General features: G+C 35.6%; 1 protein-coding gene across 3 annotated transcripts in view; it reads right to left on the bottom strand.

The window, feature by feature from the left end:
• Positions 1–21030, bottom strand: part of ATR (ATR checkpoint kinase) — a 92558-nt gene that overhangs the window by 15600 nt on the left and 55928 nt on the right. For 2 of the 3 annotated variants that reach the window (XM_081827341.1, XM_081827340.1), the window contains 11 exons: positions 20687–20778; positions 17720–17811; positions 17310–17487; positions 15842–16021; positions 15243–15402; positions 12598–12777; positions 5753–5895; positions 4753–4850; positions 4000–4232; positions 2915–3049; positions 1039–1239 (listed from right to left, as the gene is read on the bottom strand). In XM_081827341.1, the coding sequence (XP_081683467.1) occupies positions 1039–1239; positions 2915–3049; positions 4000–4232; positions 4753–4850; positions 5753–5895; positions 12598–12777; positions 15243–15402; positions 15842–16021; positions 17310–17487; positions 17720–17811; positions 20687–20778 (1692 nt within the window). Of the gene's footprint in view, positions 1–1038; positions 1240–2914; positions 3050–3999; positions 4233–4752; positions 4851–5752; positions 5896–12597; positions 12778–15242; positions 15403–15841; positions 16022–17309; positions 17488–17719; positions 17812–20686; positions 20779–21030 lie in introns of those variants that run through there. The other variant, XR_014147320.1, reaches the window with a different exon arrangement.

The following is a 21030-nucleotide window of genomic DNA, read 5'->3' on the forward strand; positions in this document are numbered from 1 at the left end:
ATTATTTACTTAGAAATGCTCTAGTATGGGGGGCCTGGGTGGCTCAGTCGTTGGGCATCTGCCTTCAGCCCAGGTCATGATCCCAGGATCCTGGGACTGAGCCCCGCATCAGGCTCGCTGCTCAGCGGGAAGCCTGCTTCTCGCTCTCCCACTCCCCCTGCTTGTGTTCCCTCTCTTGCTGTCTCTCTCTGTGTCAAATGAATAAATAAAAATCTTAAAAAAAAAAAAATGCTCTAGTACCACATATTTAAAATAGTCACATATTTATAGTCACATTTATACTTAAAAAAAAAAATCAAGCTCTTCTTAGCTGAATTTTGCTTTCTCCTAAAGTATAAGCAAAAACTGTACTTTGTTCTTCTCCATTTTTAGGATGAAACAAAGTATGGAAAAATCAAACTGTGAAAAATAATAATTATACTCATACTAAAACAATACATGCATCTAAAAAATCAAAATACTCAGTTGAACATGGGTTGTTTTTTTTTTTTAAGACACTGTCCTAGGGGTTGTAGAAGATTAAAAGGAGAATAAGCATGAACACATGTGTGTGTATATCTTATAATACACAGGGGAAGGAAGATAAATGTATATGGTTGAAAAGTTGACAATACAAAGGTAGTAACTGATTAGAAACAGACATGTAATGTTAGCAATATGTACTAGAGAAGTTTAGGAGAGAAAATGTATTCATTGGAGGACATGAAAAGCTAAAAATTGTGAAGGAACCATCTCCCTATTATACTATTTAAGATGCAAGGCTCTCATTCATTATAATACACATTAGAAAAGTATCAATCTTTTCCATATGGATATTTTTATAGGTCACAGATACTGGGAACATGGCATTTTTAACATTTAATTTTATCCCAGCAATATAAGAGAGTTTTACTTTTCTGTATTTCTAATCATTTTTTTCTTTGCAAATAAAATGCACTTAGTCTCTGAGAAAAACACTTTTAAAAAAACCTAATTTGAAAATTTTAGCTTAATTAAATTTTAAAATCATAGTTACAGTTACATAACACTGAAGTTTACCATATCATCAAAGCTTGAGATATAGGCCCAATGCCCAGGAAATGGCTCATGGTTAGCATGGGCACCCGGAATTGATGGAAGAGTAGGTATCATGACTGATTGTAAAGGAATGAGGATTTCACTAAATGTTGGTTCCTCTACCAGCTTTTTAAGCATTTTAAAGTGAGTGCTCATGCTTAATGTGGAACTACTTCCATCCACCTGGGGAAAGAAAATAGTACATTTTAATTTCTCTGGGTTTACCTTGAATTATAGAACACTTATTTTCAACCAAAACAAAAATTTTACTTCTACAGTATTTTAGTTACAATGGTTAAGCAGTCAGCAGTTTTCTAAGAATTTATTATATATCTCATTTTACCCTCTCTGTACTCTTTTGCCTTATCGGTAATCATACATATACCACAGGACTGTTTAATGACTAAAGGAGACAATAAAGGCCTACAATCTATTATCAGACATTACCAAATCCAAAGAGCTGTGTAAATCAAACCTTTTTTTTTGTACCAAATCTCATTTAACTGAACTTCTCACTTAAAGATTAGTATGTTTCATTGCAGAAACAGTTATGTAACTGACTATGGGATACTCGATCAGAATACTCTAGGTAGGGAGACTCAATATTGAGTACATATACTATATTACCTTAAAAAATCTTAAAAATTCAGAATTCCTAAATGCAGCCTCGCTGGTCACAAAAATTTCAGATAAAGAACTGAAAACCTGTACACATAAAGCACTTAGAAAAGTGCCAGTGTTTAGTAAATGTTGACCATTATCATAACGTTGTCTTTGATAATGCTAAGTGCATCAGAGGTCAAACAGGAGTAAAATAGATAACAAAAACAGATTACTCTTTCAAGGTGTTTACTGATAAAAGGAAGGTGAAAAATAGAATAGTCTGTGTTTTCTCACCTATTAACAGCTAATAGACTGAATATTTGTAAAGTGAAATCTAGCTATTTACCTGTAAAGAGTCTCTCTCCCCTTCCTCATAATTATCCTTACTCCTTTTCTATATATATATTTAGGGATTTTTTTCCCTTCTATTTCCTTGAGCAAAAGAGTGTGTTACTCCTGTAAGCATATTCATACTCTAGACACAAGTATACTGAAAAAAGTAGTCATTAAACTAGATGATAACCATCTGCTTAGTTCCCTAGAACACTATCAGCACCTCTATTTCCTTGAGCAAAAGAGTATTACTCCTGTCAGCATGTTCATACTCTAGACACAAGTATACTGAAAAAAGTAGTTATTAAACGAGATAATAACCATGTGCTTAGTTCCCTAGAACACTATCAGCACCTCAATGCAGGAGAACATGCCTTCTTTATCTTTGTTTCACTTAGCATTAGTGCCTGTCAACAGGTAATGAAATAAGTGTGTACTGAGAATGAAATGAAATGAAAACCAAAACTCCAATCTTCTTTCCTCTCATATATGTAGGTATGTATTCAAAACTTAATATATATAAGTTTTGAAAATTTAAAGCTATGACACAAAATAATAATAGAGACAACTTTGAGTATTTTACATACTTACATTTTTACGGCTTATTTCATATCCCTCTACTTAAATTATTTCTAATTAATATGGATAATTTACTCTCAGAATCTACACTAAGAAAAGCTTTAGAAATTTTAAAGTATAAATTTGAGAGAGGGACATGTTAGAAATTTTAAAAACCTCTTGATTAAGGTAAACTGCATATATTTAAAGTATATAATTTAATGAATTTTTATGTATGTGTATACCCACTTATGTTTGAATTTTAACTGAATTAAGTCAAATGAAAGAAAACCAGCTAAAATCAGAGAAGTTTTATATAAATGATCCAACACTGGTCTGTAAGTAGGAAGATTTATGATCATACCGGTTTATTGCACAATTCCAAAAGCTTGTCTGTTAGGCGAGTTGCATCTCCAATAAATTTTTCTAAGGATTTTTTCATATGAATAGCTTTATTTAGGATTTCCTTGCATCTGTTCACACGCATGGGATAAGAAGACTGTCATAAAAGAAGTAAATGTAGTTTTATACAAGATCTTTTTAAAAAACCCAGAATTTTGATAGACACAAATCAACTTAAAAAGTGTTCATGATGAGAATTTATGTTGATTCAAATTTCCTGGAAATCAATTTGGCAATGTTCTCAACAACCATAAAAATGCTGTTATCCTATGACCTCCTGAATTCCCTTCTTAGAATCTATCCTGGTGGAATAATCAGAAATGAGTATAAATATAAATATGTCTAAATGTATTTATTACAAGAGCAAAAAAATGGAAACACAACAGTTAAAGAAATTATTGAAAATAATTATAGACTAACTACTATAGAATTTTACATAATTATTAAAATTGTGTCTTCAAAGAATAATTAATGCATAGGAGCATGCTATGGTAACAGTGTTAGGTGAAAAATATCAAATTATTTATCTCTATAAGCCAAATTTGGCATTAAAATATGCACAGAAAATACACACACAAAAATAGAGAAGACTATCAATAGTAGAATTAGTGAATTTTAGTTTTCTTTTTTGTATCTGTGTATTTTCCAAATTCTCTAAATATTTACAATTAGATATATTACCACCTTATAAATGCCCATTAATAATGCAATAAAGTTTTTCTATTATTAATAGTTTAAATACTTTGGATAAAACACTTTGAAAAAATAGTCTACCATTTTATACCAAGCACTAACAGTTTGACTTCATAGAGAAAAAACATGCTGAATTCTTTGATCTTAACATATTAGTCCTTTCATTTAATATGGTAAATATTTCTGAATTTTAAAATGATACACAATGCTTTAATTTCTTTTTTTCAAATATTTAAAATTTATGTTTTGCTATTAATCTAAGAAAGAAATACTGGAACTTGCATCTTCATATTAGCATTAAATAATCAATGCCATATAAAATGGAAAAAGACACTGTCATGATTACTATATTACCTTTGACACAGCTGTCATCATCCACATTGCTTGTTGAGGATAGGCAAGAAACACTTTGGCTATAATTTCCATCAAGACAACAAAAACCTCATCATGAGAATGACAAATTCGGGAGATCAACTGTGAAAAAGCAGTCAAAAACTGATATGGTGCTAAATGATTTGTGTGCTCTGTGATAACCTTGTTTATTTTAGCTAAATCATTTCTCATTTGTACACGATCGGAACGGCCAGCTGGAAAAAAATCAAAGTTAAAAAAACAGAGAACAAAACAGTATATCAGTTCATTTCACAGAAGAAAAATTCTGTTTGAAAAACAACTTTACAATATACATTATTCCCACACCCAAAGCTAGATCACTTGCCAAATTGTGAACATAATTGTCTTTGTCTAAATAGGAAAATATATTTAGAGCCATTAAAAAACTCAAGGGCTATTAATTTTCACTAGAAACACAGAACAAACCACATTCCACTAAAATTTTTAGGGTACATTATTTGGCTTAAACTAGTTTCTCTCAATATGTGTTAGGTTCAGGAAGGAATGAGCAGATTCTAATTTGCAGCCTTGAACTGCAACATGTCTATGTGTTTAGTGTTTCTCCTCTTTGTTAACATTCTTGCTCACACTTACATTCAATCTAATTTATCAAATTCATTCCTAGCTTTTTGTAAGTTAGACTGTCAAGCCAAATGTGACTTTATACCAAAGTTAAAATTTTATCCCTTAAAATTTTTACATAAAAAATTATACCTTTTTCCCACTCGTATGCCTTAGCACCAAAATCAAGCCATAGTGATAACATTCGTGGCATTGACTGATATATGAATTGGTTTCCATATTGTAGAGATCTGCAATTATATAGAAAAGATGTTATTAACATAGTGCTTTTTTCACATTAGATGGATTAAAATGTAAAGACTTAAACTACCACTTGACAGATATAAACAGAAAATGTTTGCAGGATCAAATAATTATCTAAAAGTATCCTTGACATGGGGCACCTGGGTGGCTCCGTTGGTTAAGCTGCCTTTGGCTCTGGTCAAAATCTCAGAGTCCTGGGATCAAGCCCCACATTGGGCTCCCTGCTCAGCAGGGAGTCTGCTTCTCCTCCTGCCCCTCCCCACCTCGTGCTCACATGCTTGCTCTCTCTTTCAAATAAATAAATAAAATCTTAAAAAGAATGAATGGAATGTCATTATTACTTCTTAGGAAATAATATGTGAAAATATAAACAGGCATGAGATAATACACTATGTGATTACAATACATTAATATATAAAATCAAGTTATATTTTACCTGTTATCTAGTCTAAGAGATAAGCTCTTTCTACAAGACTAATGTGAAAATCATTTACATATATAGTATTTCTTAGCAGAATGGGCAGGAAGGAGACATCCCATTGGTAATTATAACCAATAAATATATTACATTTAGGATCTTCTGGAATTCTAGTGTGGGGGACTCAGGAGATGAGGGTCTGGAATGGGAAGGACACTTAATTTTCATTGTATAATATTGGTACTATGAAATTTAAAAATATAAATGCACCTTACTTTTTCCATTAATAAAGTTATTTTTTAAACGGAATAAAGAATGCTACAAAGAAAAAATTTATATCTCATCTAAGGTTAAAGACTGAATCAGTGGTAAAGCAGAAACATCCTGAATACACTAAAACCTGTGATAACAGTTCAAGATCAAGAGTCACTCTGACATATTTAATCAGCACACATCAGTTCTCACACTTACCTGCCAAAATGAAGAACTATATACCGAATGAGATCACCCTGCTTTTCCATTTTGTTGTCTGTGACCATGGGCATCAATTTGTCATAGTACTTGGCAAGGTAAAAATGCCCATCCTCCCACTCTGGCAGGAACAAGGTCACATCCTGTAAAAGACAACACTCACCTAAGAAACCCCCATACTATACTGGGAAATAAAGTATGAATAGATGATTAGGGATCAAAAAGTATAAGACCCACATGTAGGCAGAGCAAAGCCAAAGGCAGAGTGACTCTTTCATTTGGATAAAGAATTCTCTTAGAAAGGTTTTCTCAGGATGGCTGGTTGGTTCTGGTGAGTTGTCCACTGGCCAACATGAAATAGTGTTGGGATAATTAGCTAATTAGGGAAAGAAAACTCTATTTACATTGCTACTTTATATGTCATCAAAATAATTTCCAGATGGATTAAAGTTTTTATGAAAGTGCTTATACGTATATTTTTATTATTAAAAAAAAAATCTCAGTGAAAAGAAAATATCAAAGCTCAGAGGAAAGGACTGACTTTAAGAGCATAAAAATATGGTTAAAAAAATTACATCTTATTTTTCTCCAAGATCTTTCATGGGTTATCACCCTTCTTCTCAACACCTTTAAAATCAGGCTTCTAAGAATTCACCTCTCATTCACTCCTCAAACTATTTCTTCATGGTTTCAGTCTTCGGCATTCCCCAAAAGCAACTCCTTAAATCTAAAAGATCTTCCCAATTCTGATCTCATTTGAACTCTCTTTAGCATCTGTTTCTGTTGTCCACACCATTTCCTCTTTGAAACACTTTCTTCCCTTAGCTTCAGTGAGGCCACAATCTTCCAAGTTTTCTCCTTTCTGGCCACTCCTACTCTGTCCCCTGTCATTTCCTTTCCCTTTCTCTGCCTTTTAAGTGTTTGTGTTTATTTTAAAACAATACTATTTGAGAGAACAATACTATTTGAAATGTGATGGAAAACACAGAATGCTGATTGTAAAAAAAAATTTTTAATGAAGTTCCACACTAATTCAAGCAAGTATGAGAACATAGTTTGAACTAGGAACATAAATGAGATCTTTTTGAGTTTCCCCTGAACCTAATCCTGCAAATTTTAGATGGCAACCTGCCTGTGGATAGAGAGAATGACATGACCAGATGTAAGGAACAGATGCTGGATTCATGTGCCCAACCAGCCACAGGGACAAGGCTGCCAGTATCCCTTTCCCATCTAGTCATAGAAGCAAAGAGAATAAGGAAACATAATAAAATTTCTTTTAAAAAGATATTTTTCAGTCTGGTTTAAACCATCATTTTACCCTCCTTCTTTCCTCTTATCTGTCTCCTCCTTCCTTCTTTTCTGGTTTAAATTTTTAAAATTTATTTTGGAAAGTAAAATTTACATACAGAAAAATACACAAATCTTGTAAGTATAGCTTGATCAATTATCACAAAGTGATCACATACAAGAACTCCAGGAACACAAGCTCTCCTATTCACCCTCCCAATCACTACCTCTTTTCTTTTCCCTGAAAATAACCACTGCTATAGAGTGAATGTTTGTGTCCACCCACTCCCAAATTCATGTTGAAGCCTAATCCCCAAAGTGATAGTATTTGGAGGCAGGGCCTTTGGGGCGTGATTAGGTCATGATGATGGAACCCTCATGGATAAGATTAGTGCCTTTATAACAGAGACCCCTAAGAGACCCCTCACCCCTTCTGCTTATAATAAGATGACAGTCTATGAACCAGGAAGCAGGCCCTCATCAAACACCAAATGTATAGCACCTTGATTTTACTTCCCAGCCTCCAGGACTGTGAGAGTTGTTTAAGTCACCCAGTTTATGTTTTATGTTTATTATAGTATATGGTTCTTATAGCAGCCCAAACAACCACTATTTGAATTTCTAATACAGTAATTTTGTTTTGCCCATTTTTGAATTTTATATAAATGGAAACATACTACATGTATTATTTTCTTTTTTTATTTTTAAAGATTTTATTTATTTATTTGACAGAGAGAGACACAGCGAGAGAAGGAACACAAGCAGGGGAAGTGGGAGAGGGAGAAGCAGGCTTCCTGCGGAGCAGAGAACCCGATGTGGGCTCGATCCCAGGACACTGGGATCATGACCTGAGCCGAAAGCAGACGCTTAATGACTGAGCCACCCAGGCACCCCTACATGTATTATTTTCTATCCAGCTTTTTTCATTCAACATTATGTTTGTGAAATCAATGGAAGCTGCTGCACGTAACTTTGGTTTGTTGGTTTTCTTCGCTACATAGTATTCCATTATAGGAATACGCTACAACTTGTTTATCCATTCTTCCCCTCCCCCCAACCTCTTGGTTATCCATTCTGTAACCAACTGACATTTGAGTTACTTCCAGTGTAAAATCTACAAATGATGTTGGTATACACATTTTTGAACATATTCTATAGAGACAAGTAGAATGGTTGGGTCACAGTATTATCACCTTGAGGAGATAATGCCAAACTGTTTTTCAAAATGATTATACCAATTTATACTTCCAGCAACATTGCATAGAGTCTAAATGCTCTAGTCTAATATTTGGAGTTGTTAATCTTTAAATTTTAGCTTTTTAATAGGTATACAGCATTGCCTTGTAATGTTTTTAATTTGCATCTATGCCTGTCTACTATAATTCAATACATTTTCTTTGTTTTTGGTCATTTATATATTTACTTCCATAAGTCTTCCATACAATTCTTGTCTCAGGTTTCTTATTGACTTTTAAGAGTTCTTATTGTGTTCTGGATACGAGCCTCTTATCATTTATGTGTTCCAAGTATTTTCTAATCTATGGCTTGCCTCTACATTCATAATGGTATCTTTTCATGAACAGAAATTCATATTATTAATGTGGCAAATTTATCAATCATTTCTTTTATAGTTGGTCATTTTGGTCTGTTTAAGAAGTCCTGACCTACTTCTAAGTTTGAAGATACTCTCCTATATAATGCTTTGGAAACTTTATCATTTTGCCTTTCACATTTAGATCCACAATCTACCTGAAGTTTACCTTTGTTAATGGTGTGAAGAAAGGATCAAGTTTGACTTTTTTTTCCTAAAAGATAACCAAATGATACAACACCATTTATTAAAAAGACTATCCCTAGGGGCGCTTGGGTGGCTCAGTGGGTTAAGCATCTAACTCTTGATTTCGGCTCAGCTGGTGATTTCCGGGTCTTGAGATCGAGCCCCGTGTTAGGCTCTGCATTGGACATGGAGCCTGCTCAGGATTCTCTCTCTCTGCCCCTCCCCCACCCCCAACCAGGCGTGCACGCTCTCCCAAAAAAAAAAAAAAGACTATTCCTCATGGCTACTTAGGCCATCATGACAGAGCTTTAGGTATGTAGTGAGAGTAATCAGATTCTAACTTTGGTATCATGAGGGCATCTCTCCCTCCTCCTCCAACCCAGGCTTCAGTGCAAGAGATGTAAGACCTGGAATATCTGCTATAAATTTTGCTGTGGGGGTGCCTGGGTGGCTCAGTCATTAAGCGTCTGCCTTCGGCTCAGGTCATGATCCCAGGGTCCTGGGATCGAGCCCCGAATCAGGCTCCCTGCTCAGCAGGAAGCCTGCTTCTCCCTCTCCCACTCCCCCTGCTTGTGTTCCCTCTCTCGCTGTCTCTGTCAAATAAATAAATAAAACTTTATAAATAAATAAATAAATAAATTTTGTTGTGAAGAATTAGTGAGTTTTTATGTGCCTCACAAGTTAGAAGAAATTCAGATATCTCCAACTGGGAGAGTGAAACTTATAAAGTATGACTTTAGGATGTGCCTCATTACTACTTCCCTTTAGTACAGTATATACATATATTTTTTTATTTTTTTGAAGATTTATTTATTTTGAGAGAGAGCACACGGGAGGGGCAAAGGGAAAGGGAGAGAAACTTTTTTTTTTTTAAGATTTTATTTATTTATTTGACAAAGAGAAAGCGAGCACAAGTAGGCAGAGCATCAGGCAGAGGGAGAGGGAGAAGCAGGCTCCCTGCTGAGCAGAGCCCGATGTGCGGCTAGATCTCAGGACCCTGGGATCATGATCTGAGCCAAAGGCAGACACCTAACCGACTGAGCCACCCAGATGCCCAAGGGGGAGAAAGTCTTAAGCAGACTCCACAGGCTGAGTGCGGAGCCGGACACGGGGATCCATCTTACAACCCTGAGATCACTAGCTCAGCCAAAACCAAGAGTTGGTCACTTAACTGTCTGTACCACACAGGTGCCCCAAAGTACTGTATTTTTGTAAAAAGGTTTATTTATTTTTTTGAGAGAGAGCATGAGTGAGCACGTGCGCAGGGGAAGGGGCAGAGGGAGAGGGAAAGAATCCCAAGCAGATTCCCTGCTGACTGTGGAGCTCAATGCAGGGCTCTACCTCACAACCCCGAGATTACTACCTGAGTCGCAATCAGGAGTCAGACACGCAACCAACTGGACCTCCCAGGTGCCCCAGTATATTTTTTGATGAGAAGAAGCAAGGTTAGTTACTTCGGTGGCATGGTACCTTCGTTGTCTTTTTTTTTTAAGATTTATTTATTTATTTGAGAGAGAAAGAGAGAGCATGCACGTGAGTGGGGGGAGAGGGAGAGAGAGAATCTTAAAGAGACTCCCCACTCAGCATGGAGCCTAACTCAGGGCTCCATCTCACAACCCAAGAGATCATGACCTGAGACAAAAATCATAAGTTGGACACTTAACTGAATCACCCAGGCGCCCCTCCATGGAACCTTCTTGTAAACAAGGCAACAGGGGCTAGGCTCCCACTATGTATCCTACTCAGAACTCATCACTGCCAGGATCTAAATATGAGTGTTTGTTTCACCTACTTTAGAGCTCTTGGTCCCATTTAGGTCTTTCTTTCTTTAAATATCTTCCATTTATCTCCTTACCATTGTCATGTTTTCCTCTAGGCTTAAGCATATTTATGGTAGTGATTTTATTTTATTTTTTTAAAGATTTTATTTATTTATTTGACAGAGAGGGAGAGAGCACAAGCGGGGGAGCAGCAGGCAGAGGGAAAGGGAGAAGCAGACTCCCTGCAGAGTAGGGTGCCTGATGCGGGACTTGATCCCAGGACCCTGGGATCATGACCTGAGCTGAAGGCAAACGCTTAAGCAACTGAGCCACCCAGGCACCCTTATGGAAGTGATTTTAAAGTCCTTAATCTGAAGCATATTTATGATAGTTGTTTTAAAGTCCTTATCTGCTCATTTCATCATCTCTACCATATCCGGGCCTATTTCTATTAACTGATTTTTCTTTTGTGTATAGCTCATATATTCCTGCCTCTACATATTTAGAGTAATTTTTTACTGGAGGCCAGACATAGGTCATTTTATGTTGCTTAGTTTTAGATTTTGTTATATTCCTTTAAAGAGTGGTAGACTTTGATTTGGTAGGCAGTAATGTTACTTGCAAATCAGCTTAATCCTTTTAATGTTTTGATGCTTTTGTAGGATGGATGTAGAGTAGCCTTTAGTCTAGGGCTAATTAAACCCACTTCTAAGGTGTGACCCTTTGAGAGTCTCTATATATTACGTATGCAATGAGGCCTCTTGCCTAGCTGGTAGAATTCTGAATGATTCTCAATGCTATGTAAGCTCTGGAAATTGTTCTTCTTACAGCACTTCCTAACATCCCCATCCCTCAAATGATTGTTCTTTCCCCGGTAACTGTTTCCTGCCAGGCCTCACAAAATGTTGAGCTATGCACGTGCAGCTTGGGATTCGGCCAAAGACACAGGTGAATTCCTGCACAGATCTGGAACTGTCTCTGTTGAACTCCTTTTTCTCACTTTGCCCCACAAATTCTAAAAGTCATCTGCTCTTACTTTATTATTTCCAAGCTTCTACATTCTTTGTTTTTACTTTTTCTGTTTTTCAGTTCCTTTCCTAACTCCTTGAGATGAATACTTAGCTCATTAATTTTGGGGCTTTATTTTCTTCTAACATACACAAATAAAATTTCAAATTCTCTTTAAGAATGGCTTTACCCTTTATCCGAATCCTACAGGTTTTTTCTTTTTTTTTAAGTTTTCTTTTTTTTTAGTAATCTCTACACCCAATGTGGGGCTCAAACTCATGACCCCAAGATCAAGAATCATATCTCTTCTGACTAAGCCAGCCAGGTGCTCCCCCATACTACAGGTTTTGTTATGTCATATTTTATTATCATTCAGTTTATTATAATTATTTTATAATTACAGATGACTTAAATTTCCACTGCAATTTCTTCTTTGACTCATGCGTTATTAGGAAGTAACTCCCTTATAACACCATCCATGTAAAGCTTAATACTTAGTAAGGAAGGTTTACATTCTGTTTCTTTAAAAAATTTCAGGATACAATGTGGTTAACTTTGAGGAAGGTGAAAGGGTGGGTCACAGAGTGCTAATAATATTCTACTTCTTAACCTGGGTGGTGGTTTCTTGAGTGTATTTGCCTTGTGATAATTCTTCTTATGCTTTCCACACACTAAAAAGTAAAAAAGTTTCCTGGCTATTTTTAAACATGTATTCTTCCATATGGACTTTAAAATCATTTTATACATTTTCTAGGGTGCCTGGGTGGCTCAGTTGGATAGTGTCTGCCTTTGGCTCAAGTCATGATCCCAGGATCCTGGGATCGAGACCCACATCGGGCTGCCTGCTCAGCCAGGAGCCTGCTTCTCCCTCTCCCTCTGCCTGCTGCTCCCCCTGCTTGTGTGCTCTGTCAAATAAATAAATACAATCTTTAAAAAATAAAATAAAATTATTTTACAGATTTTCTAAACAAAGATCAAGTTCCTAATGAAACTGCATTATACATACTTACCTTATATTTTTTCATAACTGCATTGCTTTCAAAGTTAGCTGTTTCTTCCATAAATCGGCCCACTAGTAGCATAGCTCGACCATGGATTAACATGTTCTTACTCTCAGTTGGGGTTTTATTTTCAGGAAAACACAATTCAACACCCTTCTGAAGAACAATTAGTGCCTGATGAACATCACCCTAAAAGGAAAATGGCAACAACAGCCTTTTAAGATATTTGTTTTCTGAAAAACAAAATTATTAGTACTTGAAGTCCATTAAGTATGTTTTATGTATAAATCTTTGTAATTTCATGTTCATCTCTCATTTCCCTCCTACAAAAGTAAAATCCTAAAAAGGAAGCAAAGCTCCATTTCATGTAGAACTCATATTCATTCATTCATTCACTCATTTTTACAGTCAATCAAAGTACAAGGAACTGAAGATATATGTAGGTGACTGGGGATAAACAAACATGAATAAATCAAAATTTCTGGCTTAAAAAAGTTCATAGTTCAAGGAGGAAGTAGACTATGTAAAACAGCAACACAATGCTAAAAACTATTAACAGGAATATATATGGGTACTATTAAGGACAGAGAAGGAAGGGAATCTCCTAAACCTATATGACGATACAGGAAAATGGAGGAGAGCAGCACTCAGGAAAAGTTACCAGATAAGGAAAATTTGAATTAGGTTTTAAAGAATGAGTAGCAATATTCCTGGAAGTGAATTCAGTGAAGGACATTCTTGGTAAAAGGATAATAACTTGGGGCACCTGGGGAGCTCAATCGATTAAGTGTCTGACTCTTGATCTCAGCTCAGGTCTTGATCTCAGGGTTTAGGGGAAAAAAAAAAAAGGAATAATAACTCTACTTGGAGAAGGTGAGTAGTCTGGTTTTAGCTAAAGCCTAAAGGGTTTATGAGATAGTGAGTGATAAATGAAGTTGAAGAGGTAGACTGGAACTCAATCAGAAAAAGCCTTGTATACTTTCTAGAGGTCAGACTGAATCATAAAGGCATGAAGAATACTTCAAAAGATTTTAATAAGAGGAGCTACATGATTCAATGTGCATTTTAGAAAGATCACAAACTGCAGTCATGTGCACAGAGAAATAGGGAGACTCAAAAAAAAAGGTATTAATATTATTAGAGACTATAAATGCTAAGGGCATGAATGAAAGAGAGAGGATTCAAAAGATATCTTCTTATAACTTTCAAATATGCAGTAAGGTATTATTTTTTTTTTTTTTTAAAGATTTTATTTATTTATTTGAGACAGAGAGAATGAGAGACAGAGAGCATGAGAGGGAGGAGGGTCAGAGGGAGAAGCAGACTCCCTGCCGAGCAGGGAGCCCAATGCGGGACTCGATCCCGGGACTCCAGGATCATGACCTGAGCCGAAGGCAGTCGCTTATCCAACTGAGCCACCCAGGCGCCCGCAGTAAGGTATTATTAACTACAGTCACCATGCTGTACATTACACCATGACTTATTTATTTTATAACTGGAAGTTTGTATCAAAATATCAAAAGATGGGGCACCTACGTGGCTCAGTTGGTAAAGCACGCAACTTTTTTTTTTTTTTTAGAGAAAGCAAGTGTGTGGGAGGCTCTACCCTGAGATCATGACCTGAGCTGAAATCAAGAGTCAAAAGATTAACCGACTGAGACACCCAGGTGTCCCAAGCCTGCAACACTTGCTCTCAGGGTGATGAGTTCGAAACTCAGGTTGGAGGTAGAGCTTACTTAAGGAAAAAAAAAAAAATCAAAAGATATTTCTAAGGAAAATTTAGTCTCCACTTAGATGTGGAAAATGAGGGAAAGGAAGGAGTTCAAATCTGATGCCCAGATCTCTGTCTCAGATGAGAGGATACAATAGAGTCCTATTTAGAAAAACAGAGAATACAGAAGCAGTTATTGAACAGTAAATGATACTGCATTTTCAACATACTGAATTTATGGTATTAAAATACATAGACTAATGCTAGCTCGGAAAATGACCAGGTACTGACAAGTATAAGGTGAATCATTACCTTCGCCTCCACAATCACAGATGGTACCAGCTATAGTTGCTAAATGTCAATTTCAGAACATGCAATGCTTACTACTAATTCTAGACTGGTGGCAAGCATAAGGAGATATGTAAGTAATAACCATTTAAATCTGGGGCATAATCTTTGCAAGTAGTTCAGATACTCAAAAAGCCTCTTTCTCATTTACTATTGCTTCAATCTGGGGATTGCTGGGGACTTTTGTTCTTATGCTAAGCCCTTCCTGATAGGCTAGATTAGAAATTAATCTTGACAATAAAACTGGACTAATTATCTACCAAGGATATAAGTAGGGAACAGTGTTATTTTCATTTAACAAATATCTTTTGAGTGCCTACTACATGCACCCTATATATATATAGGAAGTAAAACCAAAGTAAAAATTGGCTGCTTCCCTCAAGAAAAAAAAAGGAAAACAGATGAAAACCAAAAGAACTGCACTTTCATCTTGAAATGGAAAGACGTTTAGGGACTTCAGGAAAGAAGGAACGGTTTCTTCTAAATTATGGTAGAATGATAAAGATGACAGAAAACGATTCTGAACGTGGATTAGGGATCATTTACAACAGAATATATACATATATACACACGATGATGTTCTCTTGGCCATTACCTTGGACCATAGCCACTTTGCCCTTTCCACATACAATTCAGCAAGTCGTGATTCTCCAGCATTAAGGAGAGCATTGTAGGCTGTCTGGTGGTGACCAGCTTTTCTAGCGACTCTGGCACTCTGCAGCCAGCATTCTCCAACCATTTCATTGTAATCTGGTCTAAATGAATGTGACAAAAACAGGGGCAAAGAGCATTTTTAAGTATACTCAACAATTTAACTGAAAATATCTCTTCCTAACATGGAACCTTATCAATATACTATTTCAAAGAAATCAAAGAAGATTAATTTGTTAAAAAACTAATTTTAATTTTCTTAGCGTGCTCAATTTTTGTCAATTACAAGTCTATGAAAACTATAATACTGACTTTATATCTGTACCTCTCCCAGATATATTAACAATAAAAAAGATCTATTGCATATAAAAGTAATTCTCAAGTTCTAGGTTCATTTCAACTTACATAGTATTGCTTTGACAACTGATAATAGAAAAATATAGATTCAGAGAGAAAATTAAGAAAGATAAATATTCCCAAGTAATAAGCAAATATAATAGTAAATTCATGATTACTGACATGAAAAAAAAGAAGTATGAAAACCTTTTGTTGAGGCTTAATAAAGCTCTCCGGAGAGCCAGGATGGGTTCCTTGGCTCTGTATGAATTCTGGGTCATTTCTAGTCGAGCTACCCAGTTTAGAGAATCTTCTTGGGAAGTGTCACCTGGCGACTGGTGAAAAAGTGATTTGATGCTATGCTCCAACTCACACAACATGTGCAATCTGAAGACAGATAAGCCTATGTTAAAATGTTATCATATTCAGCCTATTAATCTCATATACAAAGCACATACTCAAATTAGCAATCAAGAATCTGAAATGTGAAGTTTTCTTTGGAAGAACTTTAACCAATATATATTCTTGGTATATAAACAGTAATATTTTTATCTTTTTAAATTGGATATAAAACACAACTTATGTTGATTTAAATGTTTAGTGCTTTGCTATGGTCCCCAAATCCCTATTAATTAAATTGGAGAGGGGTATATAAAACTAAATTTAAGTGTATGAATTTTATTACCTATATAACAACAAAAGAAAATACAGATCCACTATAAATCAACAGAAATATCTGCATATATTGCTGGTGCCTCTATAAGAGAGCCTGACATAGTAGATGCCAGCAAAATATTGTGAAATGATGCAATTTTATTTTTTCTAAGAATGATGGAGACACTCATGACACATTCACACTAGCTTTTCTTCCATCTATAATACTCAGTGTCTATGACTCAGTGTTCAAGGACGCAGCTGAGTAGCTACAGAAGAGATTTAATCTCAGTGGTCCAACCTATGATTTCATTAAGCTATTACCAAAGGGGCAATACAAATTACAGTAAATTCTTCTAAATTAAAAAAAAATTGTTCTTACTTATTTTTTAAATTATAACATCTATTATTTTCCTCAGGTGAACTAACAGACCTGAAATGTTTTTCATAGTTTTCTTCCTTACCTCTAAAAGTTAATTTTCCTTTCTACTAGTGTAATGCCTACATTTTTTGGGAGGAAAATGTCAAATGCATTTCTAAATGAGAAGGAGAGGAAACTAAAAAACACTGAGCACCAAAGTGCCAGGCACAGATGTCTATACTAACAGAGTAGTTATAGAGCAAGTACAATATGACATTACAAAAGGATGAATATAAGATATTTTTCTTATTTTTTAGAAGTCTCATAATTGCCTTCCCAATGAAAGGGATATATATTAGAACGTTTTTTTAAAAACTAAAGGGGGAGGGCACCTGGCTGGCTCAGTTGGTAGAGCATGTGACTCTTGATCTCAGGGTTGTGAGTTCAAGCTCCGTGCTGGGCACAGAGATTACTTAAAAAACAAAACAAAATAAAACCGAAAAAAATAAGGTGATTGTGAGATAAAGGAATAAAAGAGCCATTGTGTGTAGATGCACATGATACCAAATATACTATCACTTATTTACTAACCAAAACATTCCAAGTCTGTCAGAAGACCATTATACACGAGGAATATAAAGATGGACACCCCCCATATACCTCACAATATATTCATATCCTCGTTGATAAGAGCCTCTTTCAAAGCTTGCAGCTGAAAGAGGTACAATTTGTTCTGCTCTCACTAGTTTCAGTGTGTCATAAAAAGCTGTGATATCTCTTTTTTTGGCTGATAATAGTAGCTGTCCCAGTCTAACACTCCATGTTGTAGATTTCCCATCTGAAAAATAAATGTAGAGTCAAGGAATGCCATACGGCCCCAAAACAAGCTTTATTCATTTGGTAAAATGGTCAGCAAAAATACTGGAACAGATGGTTTCATTCTATTTTGAACAACTAAACAAGGCAATTATAAAACAAGCTGAAAGATTAATTATAGATGTTACTTAGCTACTTAAGTCTGAATATTTATAGCATATTAAAACTGCTTATATTATAAGAAGTAATTTTACCTGCTGCCAAATAGTTTTCCACCAAATCCCACTGTGACAATTTCCAAGCTGCTTCCACTCTGTATGTGTTTAATTCATCTGTCCATTCAGACCTATTAAGAGAAGCCAATATCAACTATTTATTTAAAGTGGCATTTAGAGATTTTTTCTTTTAGAACTCTATTTATTGTATTTATTTATTGCTCTATTTGTTGTACTATATTGTATTTTGTACTTAGATACAAAATAATTATCTCCATCCAAAATAACCCCCCAATTTTTAAACTTTCCATTCCCCCAAAACATTTTTTCAGTAATTCTTCTAAAAGGGCCATTTAAAAATGCCATTCCATAACAAATTAAATTGTGCCATGTATTAGAACAGAATCAATGCCTGGATAATTACAAAGTGCAGTTGTAAGATTAGCTGTGTGCTTAACTTAAACAAAGGGCAGGAAGGAAAAAGAGCCAACTGAACATATACACATTGAGAGGTAAGCAATTCTAAGAACTTGGGATTTTTGAATTAAATTTAAGGCAAAAATATAGGAGCTGGTGGGTAGGTCTGGGGCAGTTGGGGGTGCATAGGACACTCAGTAATAAGGGCTTAAGAAAGTTACAAATGGGGGCACCTAGGTGGCTCAGTTGGTTGGGCGCCTGACTCTTGGTTTCAGCGCAGGTCATGATCTTGGGGTCCTGGGATTGAGTCAAGGGCTCAGTGGACTACCTGCTCAATAAGGAGTCTGTTTGCCCCCCCACCCTTCCCCGTGCATGCACTCTCTCTCTAAAATATATAAATAAAATCTTAAAAAAAAAAGTTACAAATGATGTGTCAATGGCATAACAAAGGATATAAAATTAGCTACCTACAATATATATTAAACTATTTTCAGTTACTTTAAAATTTGGGTTTATAAAACCAGTATGACATTGGTAATTATTTTTTTTAAGCATTCTACTTATGTGACATTAAGATGGGGTAGTGATATTTTGTATCATGACTACATAGAAGAAGCTAGGCTTTCCCCATTATTTCCTTTTTATTAATCATACCATTTGAGTATCCGCTATATGCTACATGCTGGGCTAGGCACATTTTCCATTTAATTATCTAATAACACTGAAAGGCTCACATATCCTCATATTATAAACGAGGTAAAAGAATGAGAGAGGCTGGGATCAATGTCCTTAAAAGTCCTCCTTGCTCTTTCTGTAGTAAAAACACATTTAAAAAATGTAATAAATGAGTGAATTTTTTACTTAAAAAAACCCCTAAAATAGCAGCATAAATACTGGATACCCTCTAATTTCTAAATACGAATTCTACCAAATCGGTTTAAAACAAGGCTAAAAGAAATACACTAGAAATGTAGTTTCTGAAGTCCAGTTGTGAATAACTTTACAAGCTCAGCACCATATGCCAAAATATCAAAATGTTAAGATAAAAATCTGAGTAGAATTAGCAGGATTTGCTATCTAGAGAGGATGTGCCATACGAAGCATTACACCAAGAAGTACTAAAAGGCAATGAAGATCAGGCTGTGAGACCTTATCCACAAAAACAGGTACCTTAAAAATAGTAATACAGTCAATAATTTTGGAGAAATATTTGTTTAAATGCAAATATTCTCTCCAGAGAACACACACGTCCTCAATGACCATTTGATCCAATAGGACAGAGCAATCTTGACTGAATATTGACACTTGACTTTTCACAGCTCAAAGATCAAGAGGCTCGGGGCGCTGGGTGGCTCAGTTGTTAAGCATCTGCCTTAAGCTCAGGTCGTGATCCCAGGGTCCTGGGATCGAGTCCCGCATTGGGCTCCCTGCTCTGCCAGGAGCCTGCTTCTCCCTCTCCCACTCCCCCTGCTTGTGTTCCCTCTCTCACTGTGTCTCTGTCAAATAAATAAATAAAATCTTTAAAAAAAAAAAGATCAAGAGGCTCTATGTATCCCAGATCCAAAAAGAAGACAAGAGGAGTCTAACTGTCCAGCATGCATAATTAGGAAACTTGACACCTAGGCTTGAGTCATGAAAACCTTCCCAAACTACTTTATTTATAAGGTCTCTCAACTAACCTAGAGAAACATCTAAAACATATAACCATTCTTTCTCTGCCTCTGCAAATCTTCCTCTCTCATTTCATAAATTCCATTATGTGAAACTATCTGATTAACAGTGAGCTTCTCTGCTCTCAAACATTATAGAATTGTGGTCTTTACAAATCAGTTTGGGATTTATAGAAACTATACTTAGAAGAACTGTTTTGAGAGTCCTAACTAAAAATGGTGGCCATTGTGCTCTTTGGTTAACCGAGATCCCATCCCTTTTGATCAGATCTCACTGCCCACAATAGTCAGTTGGCATCTGGTAAATTTATCAAGAAGTAAGTCTTTTAGCTCTCAGAGCAAGGCAGCTTCAAGGGCAGAACCAACCTCCACAGTTACTCCCCAGACCAGAAGAACTGTGCAGCTTTAATCCTTGTCACAACATAAGTACTACTTTTTTGCATCATTTGGTTTGCTAAAACAAACACATTTTCTTAAAGAAAGGAAGGCAGCTTTCACTTTTATCAATCCTTTAGGGAAAAATTAACCCACACAGTCTGAGTGGTGTTCTAGAAAGCAGTCACAAGGTTTTCCCCTCCCCAACATAGAAAATAACTGGTATTGATAATGCAGACAGAGCTTAAATACTTTTTGGATATGTTCCTATGAGCCTCACCCTTAGCAGGTGAGCTCTGGAAAGTTTGTCTTAAAGCAAATGAAATTCAAGGATGACTCATGGGACAGAAGATGAGCTATTAAGTGCTAAATCAACTTGTGGAAAAGTAGAAAAAAATATTTTTTGTTGCATATCTCCAACACCACGAAAACATAAAAAAGACTTTGTTTCTTCAATAAATGTTATGTCAACCTAATTCACTAATTAAACTTTTCCCATTCAGATATAATAACAAAAGAAAATAATTCTTTAAAAAAATATTACCTGTTAGCATGTACTCCATTCACCTGAGTGATTACAGTAGACAGCTGACCAAGACCTAACATGGATTTCACTACACCATGATAATGAATGATCTAGAAATTTAAAAATATTTAAATAGCAATTATCATTTCAAATATACCCTGGGAAACAAAGACAGTTTAACTGATACTCATTAAAAAGTACTACTTGCCTCACTAAGCCTATCCTTCTTAATTCAGCAACTGACTTGCTTGGCCTAATGGCAAAGCCCCCAGCAATGTCCTAACACACGTGAATATTAAAAAAATACATAGACAACCTAAAAAATTCTCAGACTGAATTTATTATTTTTTCCAGATTTGGTC

The sequence above is a fragment of the Leptonychotes weddellii genome, chromosome 1 (genome assembly GCF_054177405.1).
Source record: "Leptonychotes weddellii isolate Sample4059 chromosome 1, ASM5417740v2, whole genome shotgun sequence".
Taxonomy (NCBI): domain Eukaryota; kingdom Metazoa; phylum Chordata; class Mammalia; order Carnivora; family Phocidae; genus Leptonychotes; species Leptonychotes weddellii.